Here is an 18206-nt window from a genome sequence, read left to right as displayed (position 1 = left end):
TGGGGAAACAATCAGAATAATAATACAATGTTCTAACAGTTTGTTTATCACACCCAATTAGACAGTATATATTTTTATTTATTATATCTGACCACAAACCCGGCCCGGTCCGACCCGGGCCCGAAGAATGGAGGGGACATTTCGGGTTCTGGCCACTGAGATAGCGACCCCCACATACATCTTTCATTATACAAGGCATACTGACACACAGACACATGAACATCAGAGCACTCACTATAGAATGAATAGGCAATTAGGCAAATGCCTCACACATCATTTAATGTATTTTTTTCCTCTTATGGTTCTTATTGGATACATGCCAGTGCTTGAAAAACCAAGCAGAAGGTCAGATCCCCTGCAGAGATAGATCTCATTGGCAGAGACCTTGAAAGCTCATGTCCACACAAGACTTGCGAGAGCCACATTCACTTTGTATGTATCGCATTTATTTTGATATTCATGTGATGTAGCCTATTAATACTTAGCAGGTGACAAAAACACACACACACACACACACACACACACACACACACACACACACACACACACACACACACACACACACACACACACAGGACCAAATAGATTCGACACTGTCGCAGTCGTAGGAGCAGGCAGCACGTGCAGAAATGAGGCAATAACTTTGACAGATCTGCTGTGGGCTAGTGAGGGGAGGGGCCAGTGAGGGGAGGGGAGGTGGGAAGACGAGGGGATTTATACCTTCTCTACCTGCTCCGTGACCAACCTGCATAAGAGCCTGCTCCCGCTGTGGATCTATGCAGCAGGCTGGCCTCCAGTGGTGTCTAATTCATCTTAGTCCAGCGAGGCCTTCAGAGACCTGAACGATGACGATGCCCTTTTGGAGAAGAATGACCTCATACAAATACAATAAAATACTGGGCCAAAGTCAAGAAGATGATTACGCAATGACAATAATGTGGATATGAAGCAGGCGTTATATATTCTGCTGAGCATGACCTTGAGTATGTCATTGTTTCTGTAAAACATTCACATTTTTACAATTACATTATATCCAGTCCAGTGATGGGGAAAGTTAATTTCGAAATAGTTACTTCACTAAGTTACTTTTACTTAGTTACTCTTTATTAAAAGTATTTCAAATTACCTTCCTTTTCTCCTCAAAGTGTCCTTGTGTTAATTGTGCTTGTAATGCAAATGCATTTTTTTTTTTACATTTGAACTGCTGTTTGTTGCAGGCGACAGCCGTTTGTTCCAAATGCATAACATGAAGGATGATTACCTTTTTCTTCCAGCAGTTCAATAATTGATTGCTTAATTAAAAAAAATCACAGCATGGTGTTAAATATATTCTGTGTACTATAAAGTGTTATATACTGTACACGCTTTAGGTTTTAACGTAATGATTATAATTAATTAACTTTGGCCCTATGCCAACCAAGAATTAGTACCCTGGTTACATTCTGTTTACTGTCAGGCTCGTACCACATGTCACCCCCCCCACCCCCCAATCCACACCCTATACGACATAGTAACATAAAAAAAATCACCATACTCTAAGCACTCATGCCACTCAAATACATGGTGGAATAATGTGAATATTTACCATCTTTTTATAGCGTATTTATTACTACAAACAGGTATCTCCTCTTTTCCCATTTTTTTTATATGAAAAGAGAAATATGAGGAAACAAGTGCAGTGACAAGTGTTCCATGAAAGAAACAAAAAGAAACCATATTCTCAGGATGGTGAGCAGCATGGTCCAGTCTGTGCCAGAGACTGCACGTTCACACTATACGCCAATCCCACGCTGAAGCCACGCTGAAGCCACGCAGTTTCATTTCGGCATCCTTGTTAACAGCATGCCAGGGGCGAGGGGCCGGAGGAGCAGCTCCGAGCCAGGCGCTGAGTAAAAAGAGTGTGTTTCTGGTGTGACCGGTTTAGCCGTGAGCTCAGCTTCAGCTTGGCTTGAGCTTTGCTTCGGCGTATGGTGGGATTATCGGGGACAGTCTGAAAGCATAAGACGCTCAAGACATCACAAGACAACACTGAGCTTCTCTGAAGGACAAGGAGGCGGACGGAACAAGATCGTGTCCCTGTTTTGGAGTCTCAGGACACCGGACCCTCCAGGCCCCCCAGCTCTAAGCTGGCTTGTTGCTCAGGATGGAGTGCTTCCCCAGAGAGGGACAGGGGGCACCTCCATCTGCCTGACTGACTGAGGCAGGGAGTTTGGAGTACAACTCTTATATGACCACCCCAGAGTCCATATATCCACTTTAGGTGGGCTAGAGACACACACACGCACGCACGCCCTTTTGAGATTCATTTTGTGAATAAATAGCAAGGCATAAAGTCTCACCATTAAGAAGCTGCAAGAATGATCCCCCCCATGTGTCCAATAAAATCTGATAAATTTACAGACTTTACAACACACTAATGTGCTGGTGCTGAAAGGCAAGGCAAATGTATTTGTTTGGCATATTTCATACCCCAAGGCAACGCAAAGTGCTTTACAGACTACACAGGCAAAAACACAAGAAACGATTAAAAGATAAAAAAAAACAAAAAAACAATAAAAGCAAACAGGCAAAAAAGCACACAGAGTAAAAGCAATCAAACAAACGCAAAAGCACACTGAATAAAACAACGATAAAACAAACCAATAAATACATTTGATCTCAAATAAGATAAATTCAAAGCAATGGTGCTGTAAATGTTTTCAGCTGGGATTTGAAAGTAGTCAGCATTGTCTCAAGTCTTAGCTCTACTGACAATTTGTTCCACATTTGAGCAGCATGGAAGCTAAAGGCAGCTTCACCATGTCAGTTTGGACCTTTGACTCTGGGTACAGCCTGTCATCCAGAAGCAGCATCGACCTGAGATGTAATTCAAGGTTCTTCCTGGGTCAGGAGATCTGATCCGTATCTGGGACCCATGTGAACCCTTCAGTGATTTATGGACAAACAACAGATTTTGAAGTTGATTCTGTGAGAAGCTGGTAGCCAATGTGATCTGAAAGCTGGAGTTATATACAGTAGGCTGAGCTGCTTTCTTCGGTCCTTGTTATAACGCTGGCACCAGCATTCTGGATCAGCTGAAGCTGTCTGATTGCTCTCTTAGACAAACCTGTGAACAGTCCATTGCAGTAGTCTAGCTTGCTAGAGATAAACGCATGCACATTACCCTACTGTGGGTCATATTTTGACATAGTCTCTCTGATCCTTATGATATTATTGTTATATTGTTATTGATTTAATGTGAGTACTGAAATTTAGGTCTGAATCCAGGATAACACTTGATTTTTTGTTTTACTCGTCAAGGACAGACTATTAAGGTGAACACAGACTTTAAATCTTTCTTCTTAGTTTGGCCCCAAAAACAATGACTTCAGTTTTGTCCTCATTTAACTGGAGAAAACATTTGGAACATCCTACTAATTTGTTTAATGCACTGTCCCAGGCAGTCTATTGAACTGTATTCGTTTAGTGACACAGCTATATTTGCGCGTCCTCTGCGTACATAAAACACAAACACAAGATAAACAGAAACTCACTAAAGTGAGTTGCTAGTGTTTCTCAAAATTAAAGACCACAAAATTGCTTTTGGGGTGGGGGTCGGAAATGGGGGGCAATGATCTCATGTGTTTACAGCAATTAACTAATGTCTCGAAAAATTAATGCAACAATCATCTCTTTGCTAAATGCAGGACGGTCTGTCTGTATCTCTGTTTATATCGCATAGAGACACTGCATGAAATAGGCCGCGCCCATCACAGGGGAAAAACTCAAAAGTTCATTTCCACACACCAACGTCATTTTCCTTGAATTAAACATAGCTAAAAGCTGTTGTGTGGTAGGCTGCGCAGACAACAAATGTAAAAAATCGCCAGTTAAAGTTTTTTTGTACTCCTGAGCAAAACAAGGAAGCCATTGAGAATTGAAAAGTGTGGATGTTGCTGTCAATGAAGTAAGTTGGAGTGTTCATCTTCTGATGAATGATGACTCGCTCCGCAGTGTCTCTATACCTCCAGAACCATTCGTCCGATCGACATCACACTGGGCGAGTGTACCATTGGGACCCTGAGAAAGTGCATTGTCTATTTTATTTATGATAATATAATGTATCTACCAGGCCATTTGAGGACCTAGGTGAAACAACTGTTTGGGGAAAACTGCTTTTAATGCTGACACACTAAACATTTATGGCGTTACTTTGTTGATATTACCACACAGTTGGCAATGATGGCAATGCTGTTGGACTTTAAAAGCAGCAGGGCTGCTGACCTGGCAACCCTGAGCAGCAAGGCCAAGAGGCACTGCACTAGTTCCAATTCTGTGCAAAGCACCTTTATAAATGTCCAATGCCATCCATAGGTCCACACAGATCCACTGTTCTACTGTGTCTTAACCCATTGATACCTGATGCAGCATTTGCGTGTATATCCCTCATTTGTGTGTGTATCCTTTAAGACCGCGAGCTGCGTGACGTGGTTCGCAGTCTTAAAGGGATACACACAAATGCTGCATCAGGTATCAATGGGTTAAATACGCTACTTTGTTATAGGCTGGACCACATAACTTTTATTATCTTTTTTTTTTTTTTACCATGATTTGTCTCCCCAATTGTACTTGGCCAATTCCGCCTGCTGTCCCAGTCGTTGCTCCACCCCCTCGACTGATCCAGGGAGAGCCGCCGTAGACTACTGTACCACATGCTTCCTCTGATACATGTGCAGTCGCCAGACAGCGAGGGGTTCCACCGGCAGGATGGAGCACATGGGAGGATCACGCTATTCCCCCCCCAGTTCCCCTGCCCCCGATCAGGCCCCCCGACCGACCAGAGGAGGCGCTAGTGCAGCGACCAGGACTCATAACCCACCGGCTTCCCACCCGCAGACACGGCCAATTGTGTCTGTAGAAACGTCTTGACTAAGCCGGAGGTACCGCTTCCCGGGAATTGAACCCGGTTTCTGCGGTGGTGTGCGAGTGCTTTTACCTCTTAACGCTACCCAGAAGCCCAGGACCACTTTACTACTTTACATTCAAATCTAAAGGGGAAAGAACCTTATCACTTGTCAGTCATGACACACCACAAGCCCATATGTCTTTCCGTGTCTGTCTACACTTCTTCCTTGTTCTCTGCTGATAATACAGTCTACACAGAAACAGCGCCCTCGCTCATATTGCTCTGTCAAGGTCACTGCGTTTGGAGAAAAGAGAGCTGTAGCGGTGCAGGCGCTGGCCGCGCTGATAGTGCCATCTCTCTGTATTTGCAAGACAAAGGTATGGATGACGGCCAGTGTGTCTGCGTGGCACGGGCACGACACACGGCTGCAGGTGATGAATGAGTCTGCAGCTCCTGCTGGAGCAAAACAAAGTAGGAGCACTTAGCTCCTGTTATAGCTGAACTACATACCCTACCGCTTTGGCCAAACTGATTTGTGTGTGTGTGTGTGTGTGTGTGTGTGTGTGTGTGTGTGTGTGTGTGTGTGTGTGTGTGTGTGATCGTGCATGCACTTACCCTCATAAGAAACAAAAGGCTCGTTCAGAAATCTCCACGCACATTACCTCAGTTGAATTATAACGTGTTAATTTTGTTCGTTAGCCTGTGTGCAAACCAATTGCGGCGGGTTAACGAACCATAAAGGTCTTCAGCCGTCTTGCCGTCTCCTCCTCCCTGATATCATGTGTTCCTCTATCTGCAGGGTGACGGCTCCACCTTCCTCCAGCTGGGCTCGTCCATCGAGCAGCAGGTCAACGGCATGTTCAAGGTGATGGAGGAGTACAACTGGGACAGCTTCGTGGTGGTCACCAGCCTCTACCCGGGCTACGAGGCCTACGTGGATTACATCGGGTCCTTCATCGACACCAGCTACTTCAAATGGGAGCTGCAGGACGTGCTGACCTTCGACATGTCCGCCGACGGCATGAACGATATCCGGGCGCGGCGGCTGCTGCAGCAGATCGACGCCCAGGTGCTGCTGGTGTACTGCACGCACGACGAGGCCCAGTACCTGTTCACCATGGCGTCCGACGCGGGCCTGGTGGGGCCCGGCTACATCTGGATCGTCCCCAGCCTGGCTGTGGGCAATCCGGACATGCCCCCGCCGGACAGCTTCCCCGTGGGGCTCATCGGCATCATCACGGACCGCTGGAGGATGAGCCTGAGGAAGAGGGTGCGGGACGGCGTGGCCATCGTGGTGAAGGGCGCGCAGAGCTTTCGTAAGCAGAGAGGCTACATCCCAGAGGGCCACAGCGACTGTCATGACCCCGTCAAGCCAACCACCAATGACACGCTGTTCAGGTGAGCTATTGACGGACAGAGAGCTTAGTTAGAACAAGCCAACCACCAATGACACGCTGTTCAGGTGAGCTATTGACGGACAGAGAGCTTAGTTAGAACAAGCCAACCACCAATGACACGCTGTTCAGGTGAGCTATTGACGGACAGAGAGCTTAGTTAGAACAAGCCAACCACCAATGACACGCTGTTCAGGTGAGCTATTGACGGACAGAGAGCTTAGTTAGAACCGGGGGGCCATTAACGTTTGGGATTTTTCTTTTGATTTGATTTTTTGATCGTTTTCCATTTTTATTTCAGTTTTGTTTTGTTTTTAGTGTGGCTTTGGTAGTTTTCGCTTTTTTACAAATTAATATTTTCTATGTTTCTAATGCAGACAACGAATTATAAAACAATTATTTGAAAATTGTATGTACATACATGTTTCAATACATCGTCAACTCACTTAAAGTTGCGACCACTTGGTTTCATGCTGCACAGATGAAACAAACTCAACCGTAATCGGATTAGAGCCCGTTCAGCTATAAATAATCCTAAATAGGACTCTGCTGTTTTCTCCCAAGAGTCAGCAACGCTGGCACTTCCTCCAACAGCAGGAGGTTCTCATGACAGTTCTCAGGCTGGCACTTCCTCCAACAGCAGGAGGTTCTCATGACAGTTCTCAGGCTGGCACTTCCTCTGACAGCAGGAGGTTCTCATGACAGTTCTCAGCCTGGCACTTCCTCTGACAGCAGGAGGTTCTCATGACAGTTCTCAGCCTGGCACTTCCTCCAACAGCAGGAGGTTCTCATGACAGTTCTCAGCCTGGCACTTCCTCCAACAGCAGGAGGTTCTCATGACAGTTCTCAGCCTGGCACTTCCTCCAACAGCAGGAGGTTCTCATGACAGTTCTCAGCCTGGCACTTCCTCCGACAGCAGGAGGTTCTCATGACAGTTCTCAGCCTGGCACTTCCTCCAACAGCAGGAAGTTCTCATGACAGTTCTCAGCCTGGCACTTCCTCTGACAGCAGGAGGTTCTCATGACAGTTCTCAGCCTGGCACTTCCTCTGACAGCAGGAGGTTCTCATGACAGTTCTCAGCCTGGCACTTCCTCTGACAGCAGGAGGTTCTCATGACAGTTCTCAGCCTGGCACTTCCTCTGACAGCAGGAGGTTCTCATGACAGTTCTCAGCCTGGCACTTCCTCTGACAGCAGGAGGTTCTCATGACAGTTCTCAGCCTGGCACTTCCTCCAACAGCAGGAGGTTCTCATGACAGTTCTCAGCCTGGCACTTCCTCTGACAGCAGGAGGTTCTCATGACAGTTCTCAGGCTGGCACTTCCTCCGACAGCAGGAGGTTCTCATGACAGTTCTCAGGCTGGCACTTCCTCCAACAGCAGGAGGTTCTCATGACAGTTCTCAGCCTGGCACTTCCTCCAACAGCAGGAGGTTCTCATGACAGTTCTCAGCCTGGCACTTCCTCCAACAGCAGGAGGTTCTCATGACAGTTCTCAGCCTGGCACTTCCTCCAACAGCAGGAGGTTCTCATGACAGTTCTCAGCCTGGCACTTCCTCCAACAGCAGGAGGTTCTCATGACAGTTCTCAGCCTGGCACTTCCTCCAACAGCAGGAGGTTCTCATGACAGTTCTCAGGCTGGCACTTCCTCCGACAGCAGGAGGTTCTCATGACAGTTCTCAGCCTGGCACTTCCTCCAACAGCAGGAAGTTCTCATGACAGTTCTCAGCCTGGCACTTCCTCTGACAGCAGGAGGTTCTCATGACAGTTCTCAGCCTGGCACTTCCTCTGACAGCAGGAGGTTCTCATGACAGTTCTCAGCCTGGCACTTCCTCTGACAGCAGGAGGTTCTCATGACAGTTCTCAGCCTGGCACTTCCTCCGACAGCAGGAGGTTCTCATGACAGTTCTCAGCCTGGCACTTCCTCTGACAGCAGGAGGTTCTCATGACAGTTCTCAGCCTGGCACTTCCTCCGACAGCAGGAAGTTCTCATGACAGTTCTCAGGCTGGCACTTCCTCCGACAGCAGGAAGTTCTCATGACAGTTCTCAGGCTGGCACTTCCTCTGACAGCAGGAAGTTCTCATGACAGTTCTCAGCCTGGCACTTCCTCCAACAGCAGGAGGTTCTCATGACAGTTCTCAGCCTGGCACTTCCTCCAACAGCAGGAGGTTCTCATGACAGTTCTCAGCCTGGCACTTCCTCCAACAGCAGGAGGTTCTCATGACAGTTCTCAGCCTGGCACTTCCTCCAACAGCAGGAGGTTCTCATGACAGTTCTCAGCCTGGCACTTCCTCTGACAGCAGGAGGTTCTCATGACAGTTCTCAGCCTGGCACTTCCTCCAACAGCAGGAGGTTCTCATGACAGTTCTCAGCCTGGCACTTCCTCCGACAGCAGGAGGTTCTCATGACAGTCCTCAGCCTGGCACTTCCTCCAACAGCAGGAAGTTCTCATGACAGTTCTCAGCCTGGCACTTCCTCCAACAGCAGGAAGTTCTCATGACAGTTCTCAGCCTGGCACTTCCTCCGACAGCAGGAGGTTCTCATGACAGTTCTCAGCCTGGCACTTCCTCCAACAGCAGGAGGTTCTCATGACAGTTCTCAGCCTGGCACTTCCTCTGACAGCAGGAAGTTCTCATGACAGTTCTCAGCCTGGCACTTCCTCTGACAGCAGGAGGTTCTCATGACAGTTCTCAGGCTGGCACTTCCTCTGACAGCAGGAAGTTCTCATGACAGTTCTCAGCCTGGCACTTCCTCTGACAGCAGGAGGTTCTCATGACAGTTCTCAGGCTGGCACTTCCTCTGACAGCAGGAGGTTCTCATGACAGTTCTCAGCCTGGCACTTCCTCCGACAGCAGGAGGTTCTCATGACAGTTCTCAGGCTGGCACTTCCTCTGACAGCAGGAGGTTCTCATGGCAGTTCTCAGCCTGGCACTTCCTCCAACAGCAGGAGGTTCTCATGACAGTTCTCAGCCTGGCACTTCCTCCAACAGCAGGAGGTTCTCATGACAGTTCTCAGCCTGGCACTTCCTCTGACAGCAGGAGGTTCTCATGACAGTTCTCAGCCTGGCACTTCCTCTGACAGCAGGAGGTTCTCATGACAGTTCTCAGCCTGGCACTTCCTCCAACAGCAGGAGGTTCTCATGACAGTTCTCAGGCTGGCACTTCCTCCGACAGCAGGAAGTTCTCATGACAGTTCTCAGCCTGGCACTTCCTCCGACAGCAGGAGGTTCTCATGACAGTTCTCAGCCTGGCACTTCCTCTGACAGCAGGAGGTTCTCATGACAGTTCTCAGCCTGGCACTTCCTCCAACAGCAGGAGGTTCTCATGACAGTTCTCAGGCTGGCACTTCCTCCGACAGCAGGAAGTTCTCATGACAGTTCTCAGCCTGGCACTTCCTCTGACAGCAGGAGGTTCTCATGACAGTTCTCAGGCTGGCACTTCCTCTGACAGCAGGAGGTTCTCATGACAGTTCTCGGGCTGGCACTTCCTCCGACAGCAGGAAGTTCTCATGACAGTTCTCAGCCTGGCACTTCCTCCAACAGCAGGAGGTTCTCATGACAGTTCTCAGCCTGGCACTTCCTCCAACAGCAGGAGGTTCTCATGACAGTTCTCAGGCTGGCACTTCCTCCAACAGCAGGAGGTTCTCATGACAGTTCTCAGCCTGGCACTTCCTCTGACAGCAGGAGGTTCTCATGACAGTTCTCAGGCTGGCACTTCCTCCAACAGCAGGAGGTTCTCATGACAGTTCTCAGGCTGGCACTTCCTCCAACAGCAGGAGGTTCTCATGACAGTTCTCAGCCTGACAAGTAGATACTGTAGATTGATAGTTTTTCCACCATTTTGAATTGTATACAAAACAGGAAAATTGATCCAATCTCAACAAGATTTTGCACACAGCATAGCATATGGATTGCTAGATTACAGCCATTTTGAGCAGTTTTAAGAATCCAAATCCTTGGGCCATGTTGTACAATGAAGTTGGTGGCAAAGACATACAAGCAGCAGCTGAAGCATCATTCTGAAATGCTTGGGGGCCCAAACATGACAGAGCACATTAAGTCATTCTGAATAGCACCACCGTCAGGACAAAATTGGCAATTTATCAAATGGCTATATTATGTCAGGGACCATTACACCAAAATGTCTTTGAGATGTAGAAATTGTCCAATGAATCAAGCTTATTTTCGCAGACTTGAACCCCACTAATGGCCATTTGTGACTTTTATTTGTTTCGCTTTAGTTTAGTTTTGCTTCACGATACCTTTTTTCCAACACCTACGTCTTAGTTTTAGTTCACAATAATAACCGGCTCAGACATGCAGTATATGAGGAGATGATGTGACAGCCAGTGGAAAGTGGGCTTGAACTGGCTTACATCTGTGGGAGCTGGCAACAGAAAAGTGGTCAACAGTTGCTCACCAGTCATTAATTCATGACTTTCCATCTGCTTGGTGTTGTGGAGCACATCTTTATGGTGGTTGTCACTCTCCCAAAGCGTGTCCTCTGCCCTCTTGTCATCCATCTCCTCTCCACTGAGCGCTCCCCTGCCTCCAGACGATGGAGTGGGAGGGTGAGATCCATAAAGGTGTGGCCACTCTTCATATAAACCAGGCCCAAAAGATCCATAAAGGTGTGGCCACTCTTCATATAAACCAGCTAGGCCCAAAAGAGCAATCTGGTGCCATCTGTGCCAGAGAACAGGATGCAAAGCCCATTTCCTCACACACGTGTTTTAATCATCCACAAGAACGCTCAGAGGAGAAGAAGAAGAAGAAACAGCTCTAGCATCAGAGAAGAAGAAACAGCTCTAGCATCAGAGAAGAAGAAACAGCTCTAGCATCAGAGAAGAAGAAACAGCTCTAGCATCAGAGAAGAAGAAACAGCTCTAGCATCAGCATCAGGTTCATTCTGGCCAAGGTCATTTGGGGGAAGTTGGGATGGAAATTCAAGCAAAGCAAAAACTAATAAATAATGAATAAATCAGTAGAAGGACAGGACGGAAAGAGGGAAGGGTGTGCTGTGTGTAAGTGTGTGCATCTGTAGTGTAGGTGCTGTGTGTAAGTGTGTGCATCTGTAGTGTAGGTGCTGTGTGTAAGTGTAGTGTAGGTGCTGTGTGTAAGTGTGTGCATCTGTAGTGTATGTGATGTGTGTGTGTGTGTGTGTGTGTGTATGTGTAGTGTAGGTGCGGTGTGTAAGTGTAGTGTAGGTGCTGTGTGTAAGTGTGTGCATCTGTAGTGTATGTGATGTGTGCATGTGTAGTGTAGGTGCTGTGTGTAAGTGTGTGCATCTGTAGTGTATGTGATGTGTGTGTGTGTGTGTGTGTGTGTGTGTGTGTGTATGTGTAGTGTAGGTGCGGTGTGTAAGTGTGTGCATGTGTAGTGTAGGTGATGTGTGTAAGTGTGTGCATGTGTTGTGTAGGTGCTGTGTGTAAGTGTGTGCATGTGTGGTGTAGGTGCTGTGTGTAAGTGTGTGCACGTGTAGTGTAGGTGCTGTGTGGAAGTGTGTGCATGTGTAGTGTAGGTGCTGTGTGTAAGTGTGTGCATGTGTAGTGTAGGCGCTGTGTGTAAGTGTGTGCATGTGTTGTGTAGGTGCTGTGTGTAAGTGTGTGCATGTGTGGTGTAGGTGCTGTGTGTAAGTGTGTGCATGTGTAGTGTAGGTGCTGTGTGTAAGTGTGTGCACGTGTAGTGTAGGTGCTGTGTAGAAGTGTGTGCATGTGTTGTGTAGGTGCTGTGTGTAAGTGTGTGCATGTGTGGTGTAGGTGCTGTGTGTAAGTGTGTGCACGTGTAGTGTAGGTGCTGTGTGGAAGTGTGTGCATGTGTAGTGTAGGTGCTGCGTGTAAGTGTGTGCATGTGTAGTGTAGGTGCTGTGTGTAAGTGTGTATGTGTAGTGTAGGTGCGGTGTGTAAGTGTGTATGTGTAGTGTAGGTGATGTGTGTAAGTGTGTATGTGTAGTGTAGGTGCTGTGTGTAAGTGTGTATGTGTAGTGTAGGTGCTGTGTGTAAGTGTGTATGTGTAGTGTAGGTGCGGTGTGTAAGTGTGTATGTGTAGTGTAGGTGATGTGTGTAAGTGTGTATGTGTAGTGTAGGTGCGGTGTGTAAGTGTGTATGTGTAGTGTAGGTGATGTGTGTAAGTGTGTATGTGTAGTGTAGGTGATGTGTGTAAGTGTGTATGTGTAGTGTAGGTGATGTGTGTAAGTGTGTATGTGTAGTGTAGGTGCTGTGTGTAAGTGTGTATGTGTAGTGTAGGTGGTTGCAGTTGTGGTTCAGAAGGGGCACAAGCATCATTCACTTACATGATAAAACATCAACCCCCCCCCCCCCCCCCCCCCCCCCCCCCCCCTTCAATCTCAGCCATTTTCCTTCCTGAGCCCGGCTAGCTAGGGGAGATAATTTCATGGAAAAGTGGAAATCACACGTATTATCTCTGTCTTTTATCCCACTGTGAAAAACTTATTTTACAGCATGTAGACCCAGCAGACAGGATCTGAATAGCAATGGCCGTGGTCAGAAACACGAGGTTGTGGGAGATAATACAAAGCAGTTAATATTCCCCCGTACAGTCGGTCACCACCCGGCGGACATCGTCTTCCTCGTCTCTGTCATATATGTATGGTTCAAAGAGAGACATTTGAGGGCAAGCTGCTCCTCTCACTCCACAGTGCTCACCAGATTTGTCCTCATTTGATTAGTTATTTTTCCCCCTATGAGCTTTTGACAATTAGTCGTATCAGCTGTTAATGGGATTATCACAGATTACCAGATTAAAGAGGCTTTTCACACAGACAGAGCTGGAGGCTATTCTCACTCTCCGCGGGCTTTCCTCACCTCTGCTGGAGTGATGGGAGTGGTGAGGGAGCAGCGCAGCATAGGTCTGATAGCACAGAGGATGGGCCTGAAGAAACTGCTGAAGCAAAGGAGGCAGATAATAGTGTCGCTGTCAGGTGAAAGAAAACCTTGTGTCTGCAAAATGTCATCTTTTCATCTTCAGGCAGAGCCTTGTTTTAAGGTTATTGACATAATGCATGTTTGACGTTATCCGATTGGTTTTTAATAGGGTTTCATAAGCCCATACGAGGTTGGGAATGTTCTCAAACCATACGGTGGGGGCATGGAATCTGTCAACTGAAGAGAGAGAAAAAAATGGAAATCACTAAAATTGAAGTTACAAGGTTTCACACAGCAACAGTGATACATTATAGAGGAGTTATTTTTTGTTAATGATTACATTTGGTTTTGATTTCCTCTTTGGTGATTGGTGCTTTCCTGTCTTTCCAGGCACATGATGAATGTCAGCTGGGAACACAACGACTTCACCTTCAACAGCAACGGCTACCTGGTGAACCCGTCCATGATCATCATCACCCTGGACAGAGAGAAAGTGTGGGACAAGGTAAGCTGTCCACACTTCCTGTTAGTCTCTCAAGCCAGACTGTCTCTCCTACATCAGGTGAATGCAGGTGCTCTTCAGGTACATGGTGTTTCACTCTCCTCTCTCTCTGCATGCAAACAGCACAGTGATTTCATGCATCAGCCTCTCTATAGAGACTAGTCAAAGGAATCAGACTGAGCTCTGCTGATACTACCTGTACTAAACCACCCCCCTGCTGATACTACCTGTACTAAACCACCCCCCTGCTGATACTACCTGTACTAAACCACCCCCCTGCTGATACTACCTGTACTAAACCACCCCCCTGCTGATACTACCTGTACTAAACCACCCCCCTGCTGATACTACCTGTACTAAACCACCCCCCCTGCTGATACTACCTGTACTAAACCACCCCCCCTGCTGATACTACCTGTACTAAACCACCCCCCCTGCTGATACTACCTGTACTAAACCAACCCCTGCTGATACTACCTGTACTAAACTACCCCCCTGCTGATACTACCTGTACTAAACCAACCCCTGCTGATACTACCTGTACTAAACCACCCCCCCTGCTGATACTACCTGTACTAAACCAACCCCCCTGCTGATACTACCTGTACTAAACGACCCCCCTGCTGATACTACCTGTACTAAACCACCCCCCTGCTGATACTAAACCCCCCCCTGCTGATACTACCTGTACTAAACCACCCCCCCTGCTGATACTACCTGTACTAAACCACCCCCCCTGCTGATACTACCTGTACTAAACCACCCCCCTGCTGATACTACCTGTACTAAACCACCCCCCCTGCTGATACTACCTGTACTAAACCACCCCCCTGCTGATACTACCTGTACTAAACCACCCCCCTGCTGATACTAAACCACCCCCCTGCTGATACTACCTGTACTAAACCACCCCCCCTGCTGATACTACCTGTACTAAACCACCCTCCCTGCTGATACTACCTGTACTAAACCACCCCCCCTGCTGATACTACCTGTACTAAACCACCCCCCTGCTGATACTAAACCACCCCCCTGCTGATACTACCTGTACTAAACCACCCCCCTGCTGATACTACCTGTACTAAACCACCCCCCTGCTGATACTACCTGTACTAAACCAACCCCCCTGCTGATACTACCTGTACTAAACCACCCCCCTGCTGATACTACCTGTACTAAACCACCCCCCTGCTGATACTACCTGTACTAAACCAACCCCCCTGCTGATACTACCTGTACTAAACCACCCCCCTGCTGATACTACCTGTACTAAACCAACCCCCCTGCTGATACTACCTGTACTAAACCACCCCCCTGCTGATACTACCTGTACTAAACCACCCCCCTGCTGATACTACCTGTACTAAACCAACCCCCCTGCTGATACTACCTGTACTAAACCCCCCCCTGCTGATACTACCTGTACTAAACCACCCCCCTGCTGATACTACCTGTACTAAACTACCCCCCTGCTGATACTAAACCACCCCCCTGCTGATACTACCTGTACTAAACCACCCCCCCTGCTGATACTACCTGTACTAAACCACCCCCCTGCTGATACTACCTGTACTAAACCACCCCTCCTGAATGGACTGTATTTATATCGAGCGCTTTTCTAGACTGTCGACTACTCAAAGCACTTTACAATGAGTACCTTCCATTCACCCATTCACACTCACAGCCATACACCGACGGCAGGGGCAGCCACGCAAGGCACTGACCAGCTTGTCAGGAGCAGTTAGAGCTTCAGTGTCCTACACATATGCCTGGAGGAGCCAGCCTCGAACCGAGAACCTTCCCTTCTCGACTCCTACTGTAGGCAACAGCTCTACCTCCTGAGCTACTGGTGCCTCTCTATCTCTCTCCCTCTCTCTCTCTTTCTTTCTCTGTATCTCTCTCTCTCTCTCTCTCTCTCTCTCTCCCTCTCTCTTTCTCTCTATCTCTCTCCCTCCCCCCCCTATCTCTCTCTCTCTCTCTCTCCCCACATACTGTACATACACATTTGCCCATTGGTACCTTTGAAAAATGCTGCAACACAATGCCTCATTAACCTGACTGCAGATTGAGGAATTAATATACTGTACAGTGACCACCAGGGGGACGTGGTGTGGAGAGCAGGCTGGAGGCGGGCTGACCTCACTGTACTTCCGCTGGTTGAGTGGAGGGTGTTTAGTTGAACTTCACTCTGTAAGTAAACAGCCACAGGCGTTTCACAGCTAATTATGTTGTATTGATGTTGTTTCGAGCGGCGCTTGTTATTAATTTGCGATATGTTATCGAGGCCCTGGGCTATGTGAGGCTCTGTAATTGGAAGCTCTGATAAGAAAGGGTCCCGTATGATTTGGCTGTCAGGGCAGAGTGGGAACGTTTGGGGATCCATTTTGTTTATGGATCACTACAGCCTGGTCCAATGATAGATAGATGTGTTAGAACAAAATTCACTTTATTTATATGCAACCAATAATGTGTAACAAATAGTGACATGACATCCATAGGTCTATGCGAAGTACAGTTGTTAGAAAGGTTCTCACGCAGGTGCCTATCCGCGGCCGCCAAGGGGCCAAATCCAGGGCCAATTTGGCCGACCGGCCCACTGGAGCTGCCGCCAGTAGTGACATCATCAGCTGCGGTCAGCGATAACATCACAATGGCACAAATGACATCATCGGATGCAATGGCCGCATCGGTGATGATGAAGGTGACGTCTCGGCGATGACATCATCAGAGCCACGAATATCATCACGATCAGTATGAGGATGTGTTGAGTGGTTAGCATAAGCAGTGATAGCCACAATGGCTGAACAGACAGAAAAAAAGACAAAGTCAAACTTCATCATAGGAAACAGTATCACTGTTTGATTGACAGGTGATCTGTGGGGAACGCAGTGCAGAATCATCACCGCAATGCGCGCCGAGCAACAAAGATGGAGACAAAATAATAATTAAAAAAACAATGGATTTGCTGATTACCATTTAAATGAATACAAATTGTCAACTATTAATGAATCAAAATACTGGTATTGTCTTTATGTAAAGAAATAGACTGCAGAATACACGTAACAAAGGCTAACAGGACAATCACCTTATTTTCTATAATCACTTTGATATCAGTCCCAAAGCACAGCTCTAGTTTCCAATCTTCTTCTCCTTTGTCTTCCTGTTCAGGTGTTGCTCCTTCTTATCTCTGGAGGGGGAAAGAGCTGTGCTCCTCACTTTCCTTTGACACTCCTGTCTTGCCTTTGACACAATGATGATGAAGGCTATTGTTCAATAGTCTCAGTAGATGAGGTGGCTTTGAACTATCTTAATACCCTCGTCACCTGCTTTACAAAGAGGAAAGTCGCTTCTTTCGGCGTTAACAAAGGGTTTTGACCCTGGAAAGCCCAGAAGTTTGCCACGGTCTCAAAAAAGTTTGTGAGGTGTGCGCAAACCGAAGATGTGGACACAGACTATGTGAACATTATGGCCCATAGTAACGATTGTGCCCCTTTGCACGGCGCACAAAGCTGCAAGCTGCGTGAAGTAGTAGAATTATTCACAGGCGTGATTAAGATCTACACTAGCCTTCATTCTTCAGTGTGAGTCTGGAAGTAGTGCCCCAATATGGCGTTGCAGGCTCCGCTAAAATGGCACTACATCTTCATACATGGTAGCAATCACAATAAAACAGAGACCCTTACTGACCATATCATCGCTGTCAGAAAGTAGTATTTAGTAGTATTTAGTAGTAGTAGTAGGTATTTAACACTTTATTTTTTATTTTATTTTAGTACTACTTAGCCTACAGCCTACATGCTATTTTAATGGCAAACTGCCTGTTTCTAGTCGTGTCTCCTTCACGTAATCATCTCTGGTGGAAAAATGCATTTCTCTCACCTTTTTATGCACTGAGCACATTTTTTGTATTTGTTGCCATCATTCTCATTTGACAAAATTTCAGGAGAGCAGCATGCTTCCTGTCTTCTGCTTCCTGTCTTCTGCTTCCTGTCTTCTGCTTCCTGTCTTCTGCTTCCTGTCTTCTGCTTCCTGTCTTCTGCTTCCTGTCTTCTGCTTCCTGTCTTCTACTTCCTGCCTTCTACTTCCTGCCTTCTACTTCCTGCCTTCTACTTCCGGTCTTCTGCTTTCTGTCTTCTACTTCCTGTCTTCTGCTTCCTGTCTTCTACTTCCTGTCTTCTGCTTCCTGTCTTCTGCTTCCTGTCTTCTGCTTCCTGTCTTCTGCTTCCTGTCTTCTACTTCCTGCCTTCTACTTCCTGCCTTCTACTTCCGGTCTTCTGCTTTCTGTCTTCTACTTCCTGTCTTCTAATTCCTGTCTTCTGCTTCCTGTCTTCTGCTTCCTGTCTTCTGCTTCCTGTCTTCTACTTCCTGTCTTCTGCTTCCTGTCTTCTACTTCCTGCCTTTTACTTCCTGCCTTCTACTTCCGGTCTTCTGCTTTCTGTCTTCTACTTCCTGTCTTCTGCTTCCTGTCTTCTACTTCCTGTCTTCTGCTTCCTGTCTTCTGCTTCCTGTATTCTGCTTCCTGTCTTCTGCTTCCTGTCTTCTGCTT

The 18206-nt window shown here is 47.3% G+C and overlaps 1 protein-coding gene across 1 annotated transcript in view; it reads left to right on the top strand.

The window, feature by feature from the left end:
- grin2ca (glutamate receptor, ionotropic, N-methyl D-aspartate 2Ca) overlaps positions 1-18206 on the top strand; it is a gene marked incomplete at both ends in the record, with an annotated part of 71205 nt that overhangs the window by 12288 nt on the left and 40711 nt on the right. Inside the window, 2 exons of the mRNA XM_083650219.1 lie at positions 5685-6283; positions 13549-13663. Of these exons, the coding sequence (XP_083506345.1) occupies positions 5685-6283; positions 13549-13663 (714 nt within the window). The remainder of the gene's footprint in view (positions 1-5684; positions 6284-13548; positions 13664-18206) is intronic.

Source organism: Poromitra crassiceps (assembly GCF_964638095.1).
Source record: "Poromitra crassiceps genome assembly, chromosome: 13".
Classification (NCBI taxonomy): domain Eukaryota; kingdom Metazoa; phylum Chordata; class Actinopteri; order Beryciformes; family Melamphaidae; genus Poromitra; species Poromitra crassiceps.
The sequence above is the reverse complement of the archived record's forward strand: the minus strand, read 5'-3'. Positions and strand labels throughout refer to the sequence as shown.